This window comes from Mytilus edulis, chromosome 13, assembly GCF_963676685.1.
Source record: "Mytilus edulis chromosome 13, xbMytEdul2.2, whole genome shotgun sequence".
In the NCBI taxonomy this organism is placed as follows: domain Eukaryota; kingdom Metazoa; phylum Mollusca; class Bivalvia; order Mytilida; family Mytilidae; genus Mytilus; species Mytilus edulis.
Window position 1 is genome coordinate 42,683,035 of NC_092356.1, and position 6,000 is coordinate 42,689,034.

General features: G+C 31.3%; 1 protein-coding gene and 1 non-coding gene across 2 annotated transcripts in view; both read left to right on the plus strand.

The window, feature by feature from the left end:
* The window catches only part of LOC139501282 (uncharacterized), a 98,899-nt gene extending 93,135 nt beyond the window's left edge, over nt 1-5,764 (plus strand). Inside the window, exons 77-78 of the mRNA XM_071290316.1 lie at nt 3,506-3,540; nt 4,274-5,764. Coding sequence (XP_071146417.1) covers nt 3,506-3,540; nt 4,274-4,675 — 437 coding nt within the window. The 3' untranslated portion in view covers nt 4,676-5,764. The remainder of the gene's footprint in view (nt 1-3,505; nt 3,541-4,273) is intronic.
* LOC139502370 (U1 spliceosomal RNA) lies at nt 2,364-2,527 on the plus strand. Its single transcript, XR_011658809.1, has one exon. It is a non-coding gene; the product is annotated as a U1 spliceosomal RNA (small nuclear RNA).
* Nucleotides 5,765-6,000: the final 236 nt, after the last annotated feature.

The window sequence follows — 6,000 nt, forward strand, 5'->3', positions numbered from 1 at the left end:
TTGTTTTTTTTTACATGTTTTTTTTTGGGGGGGGGGGGGGGGGGGGGGGGGTTACATGTATACACTACTTCAGATGTCCACAATATTAGATAAACAGGGAAATTAAGAATATCGTTCTGCAAAATATTGACTTTTTTACCTTTTTTAGCTCACCTGGCCTAAAAGGCCATGTGAGCTTTTCTCATCACTTGGCGTCCGTCGTCGTCGTCGTCGTCGTTAACAATTTTTCAAACATCTTCTCCTCTGAAACTACTGAATGGATTTGAGGGAAACTTAGCATGATTGTTCCTTAGATTATCCTGCACAAAGTGTGTGCTTCGATTTTTGATCCGTCAAAAAACATGGCCGCCGTTACTTAAAATAGAACATAGGGGTCAAATGCAGTTTTTGGCTTATATCTCAAAAACGAAAGCATTTAGAGCAAATCTGACGTGGGGTAAAAATGTTCATTAGGTCAAGATCTATCAGCCCTGAAATTTTCAGATGAATCAAACAAACCATTGTTGGGTTGCTGCCACTTAATTGGTAATTTTAAGGAAATTTTGCAGTTTTTGGTCATTATCTTGAATATTATTATAGATAAAGATAAACTGTAAACAGCAAAAATTATCAGCAAAGTAAGATCTACAAATAAGTTAATATGACCAAAATTGTCAATTGACCCCTTAAGGGGTTATTGTCCTTTAATGACAATTTTTCACAATTTGTTCATCACATTTGCTAACTTTAAAAAATCTTCTCCTCTGAAACTACTGAATGGATTTGGATGAAACTTAGCATGATTGTTCCTTAGATTATCCTGCAAAAAGTGTGTGCTTCGATTTTTGATCCGTCAAAAAACGTGGCCGCTGTTACTTAAAATAGAACATAGGGGTCAAATGCAGTTTTTGGCTTATATCTCAAAAATGAAAGCATTTAGAGCAAATCTGACATGGGGTAAAAATGTTCATTAGGTCAAGGTCTATCAGCCCTGAAATTTTCAGATGAATCAAACAAACTATTGTTGGGTTGCTGCCACTTAATTGGTAATTTTAAGGAAATTTTGCAGTTTTTGGTCATTATCTTGAATACTATTATAGATAAAGATAAACTGTAAACAGCAAAAATGATCAGCAAAGTAAGATCTACAAATAAGTTAATATGACCAAAATTGTCAATTGACCCCTTAAGGGGTTATTGTCCTTTAATGACAATTTTTCACAATTTGTTCATCATATTTGCTAACTTTAAAAAATCTTCTCCTCTAAAACTACTTAACCAAATTCAACCAAACTTCAACTGAATGATCAGTAGGGTGTATAAAATAAAGTTTGTGCTTTATTTTTTATTTCGTCAAAAAACATGGCTGTCATGGCTAAAAATAGAACACGGGGTAAAATGCAGTTTTTGGCTTATATCTCAAAAACTCCAGCATTTAGAGCAAATAAGACAAGAAGTTAAAGTATTTATTAGGTCAAGGTCTACCTGTCCTGAAATTTTCAGCCGAATTGGGTAACTGGTTTTTCAGTAATGCCCCTGAATTGATGATTTTAAAGAAATTTTGCAGTTTTTGGTTATTATCTTGAATATTATTATAGATACAGATAAACTGTTAATAGCAAAAATGTTAAGCAAAGTAAGATCTACAAATAAGTCAATTGACCAAAATTGTCAATTGACCCCTTAAGGAGTTATTGCCCTTTAAAGACTTTTTTCACAATTTGTTCATCATGTTGACTTACTTTAAAAAATCTTCTCCTTTGAAACTGCTGTATCAATTTCAGCCAAAGTTAGGCTAAATGAGTTTCAGAGTATCTAGTATAAATTTTATATTTCATTTCCTTGTATGTCAGAAACATAGCTCCTATGGCTAAAATAGAACATAGGAGAAAATGATTTTTTTTTTTGCTTTTGAAGAAAATAGGACGATTCAAAGAACATTTAAATAAATTGAAAAGCCAAAATAATCATTGATGAGAGATTTAACCAAAAAAATTAAGGTGAGCGATTCAGGCTCTTGAGAGCCTCTTGTTTGAATGAGGTATTTATTTATAGATAACAGCACTCAATAGAATTAAATACCATTTATAATAAGCTTGTACGTAGTAGATATAACAGTTTACCTGTACAGAGTTGTCGTTACTGTACTGACATATTTGTGTACACAATTCTGACTAAAATCAATAATACAGCTGATAAGAAGTGTTTTTGATAAAAGTCCACTTAACTATTTTATTATTACCATATAACCTTTAAAAAAATATCTATGATTTCATGTAATTACTGTTCTTTACAAAACAGATGCAATCATTAAATTTGTATCTGACACCTCCTGTATTGTAATAGTTTGCTCAATGAAATGTTTAAAATCTCTGTTGTCTAGCATACTTACCTGGTACAGGGAGCACCGTGATCAAAAAGGCGGTCTCCCCAGGTCGAGGCCTTTCCATTGCACTTCGGATAGGCTGAAGCTTGCGAATGCCCCAAATGTGGGCATCTCGGGTACGCAATTTTTTAGTGTGGGGGACTGCGTTCGCGCTAACCCCTGAACAATCAAATAAAAATAAAGTCCTTGCCATTAAACTTTGCACAACCCTCACTATTTGTTCAAAGTTTATTTTATTTTGTATTTTTTTGGGTGTGCGTTTGATTTTTCATTTTGTTCACGGCACCTATCGAAACCTGAAAATTTTACTGGTGTAAATTTCCCTGCCTGTTCTTAGTTTTCATCTGTTCTTTAAACATTTTCTTGATAAAACAACTAATTATCGAGTTTACATTAAATTGTCAACTGACCCCTTAAGGAGTTATTGCCCTGTATAGTAAATGTTAACAATATGTTGTAAATTATTGTAATTTTACAAAAATTTCTCCTCTGAAACTACTGACACAAATTAAACCAATCTTGGCCACATTATTGGTTCATACAAATAAAGTTTGAGTTTTTTCCATTTGAACAGAAGCGGTTTAACTAAGAAATTTCCATCAAAAATTAAATTCTTGGGGTTCTTTGATATGCTGATTCTAGCAATGTACCTAGATTTTGGACCATTATAGGTAAATGTTCAATTTCAAATTTTTCAGTTCTTTGACCACATTTATTTCGTGTCACAAACCCATGCTGTAACAAATATTCAATCCCAATTCAAATTCAGAGATGTTTTAAGCTTAAATGTTGTGACCATTCTTGATCAACTGTTAAGGAATTTAACTCTGCAGGAAAATCTGGTTTGCTGTCACTCTGACAGCCTCTTGTTAACCTTATTTAACTTGATTTCCCAAACCACACTAGATACAGATAAGTGACACAGGCTCTTGAGAGATTCTAGTTAGTGGAAAGTTAAAAAAAAAAAAAAAAAAAAAACACTGCCAGAATTTAAGTTTTTTTGTTTCTTGAAAATCTTTGTAAGAAATTGAACCTTTTTGTGTTATATCTCATCCATTTACATAACTTTACTGCAACTGCAAAAAATGTTTTTGTTACTGGTACAAAAAATTTTCAGATTTGTTTCTTTTTTATTTACAGATTTTATAGATCCAGATCAAATCTCCGATGACATGGTAAGACATTTTTTTTAATTTGAGTTTTTAACATCAACTCTCAGTGGATTAACTAACGACATAAGATAATAGGTATGGAGGAAGAGTAATATGAAATATAGGTTGATGAGATCTGTTCTTTATTTTAGCATAGAAAAATCATTTGTCAAATTTTTGGGCTCAAATTACATTGGAGCTATAACTTTGCTGAAAATGTCTAGGAGTATTATATGACCAATAAACTTTTTTCTCTCGTTTCTTGGACCACAAAGGGGACGTGCACTATACACAAATGCGCACTATACACACCAAAAGACGGAAGTTTTTTTTTTTTAACATTTCTTGGAGATTAACAATAATTTACAAAGATAAATTAGAAAGTTGTACTTTAGATATGCTTTAATGGTTTTTCATTCAACTTTCACAAGCTATTGAGAATGGTAGAGAGATGATCAGTATATAATTTGATGAATTACACTTTAATCATTCTAGAGTAACAGGACTCAGTTGGTAAAATAAAACGTCTGTATTTAAGCTTTTGATTTTGCCACTTGATAAGGGACTATCCATTTTGAATTTTCCTTGTTTTGTATTTTTGTTTGTTTACTTTATGGTGTGGAACTAGTCTCACAGTAACTAACTTTAAAAAAATGTCTTTTCGTGTTGTATTCTTTAGATTCCAGAGGAGTGCATTATTCTTTGTCTACATTTTTCTAAAAAAAAGTTTAAAAAAAATGCTGTTTCATTATTGTAGGACTTCCCTCCAACAAAAGATGAATGTAAAAATGAGAAACGCCATATGATGCCTTCATTTGAACCTGTGGTCCCTCCTTCTGATTTTAAAATTGCTCCACATCCATCTGAAACTGTTGAAGCCAATCTGTCAGCTGATATTGATGTCATGTCAAAACCTGGCTGGACATTTCCTAGAATGGATGCACCAACTGAACCAGGATCTTCTGGATATGGTGCCTCAATGCCACATGCTTTGTCCAAGAATGAGGCTCGATGGGCACTAACTGATCAAACCAGTGGACATCCAGCACCATCTAGTAGTAAATCTCCACATCTTCTCTATGACCGACAGACAACCACATTAGATCCTGAAACAGTATCAATGTATGATGAAGCAGATCAAGAGACATTAGAAATGTGAGGAGGGCTTTGTTTAATAATTGATATTTGAAGCTTTTTTCAGTACTTTTCAAGACAGATTTGTCAGAAAATTATATCACATTTCTGATGTTTTTCTTTTTTTTCTTAAAAATGTCATTTTAAATTTTAAAAAAACTAAATTCATCCGTCCAGGTTTTTTTTATGTGATTTATATCTGTCCTAGTATTTTTATGTGATTTATAACTGTCCAGGTATTTTTATGTGATTAAAATCTGTCAAGGTATTTTCATGTGATTTATATCTGTCCAGGTATTTTTTTCTGATTAATATCCGTCCATGTATTTTTATTATGTGATAAATATATCTCTATACATTTTGATAATTCATTTTTTTGTATGCAATCTCATATTAATTAATCAAAGTAGTAAAAAGTTGTTAGTATACTTAGCAACCCAAGAAATGCACCACATTTGATATGGTCACAGTTTTGTGTCGTTCAGTTGTTGACATTTATTTTTGTATGAAATGGAAAATAAAAAGAAATTACTTGAAATAATTTAAAGTAAAAACCTTTTAAATTTTAACTAATCTAAAAGCAATGATAGAAACAAAATTCCAAGCCAAGAGATAATACATTTTTTGCTTTGTGTTCAAATTCAACTATAAAAACAGAAACCAATTACTGCATCGTTCAATTATTCTAAAGAATTCCATGAGGCTTCAACTTTCTCTGAAATTTTAGATAAAAACATATTTGATTAAAATAACATTTTTAATTTGAATACTATATTTTCCTACACATAAATTTTTTCCACAAAATGTCTCAAACTTCACTGTCCTGATTTCAAATTCTGACCAATGTTATCACTAACTTTATAGATTATTATAGGAATTTGATTGTTAAATGACAAAGATTTAAACAGTGGTGGTTTATGAATTATGTTGTCACATATATGTATTTATGTAATTTTTATAAATTTGGGATACATGTTACATTATGTGGTTCAGAAATCAAAATCTCAGTTCAAAAGGTTATGTGATATTTTAATCTGCTGTTATACTTTCATACTATTCAATTTTAGTGAAAACTTATTTTTCTTACCTTTTCTAATAAACTTTAAAAAAAAAACTGGTTTTCATTTATTTCTATGAGGTGGTTGGGGACAGATATGTGCTTCTTAGTGAATAAAATCCACAAAGTGTGTCTTTGCCATGGAAAATATATGATGTAACTTTATTTCCTCTATGATAAAGATTTGGTGTACATGCAATATATTAAATAAAAAAAGAAACAAAGAAACAAAGAATGTAAGTTACAGTTTTAAGTTTTAAGTTATAGAAGAGAAAACATGAGCAGTGTCTAAA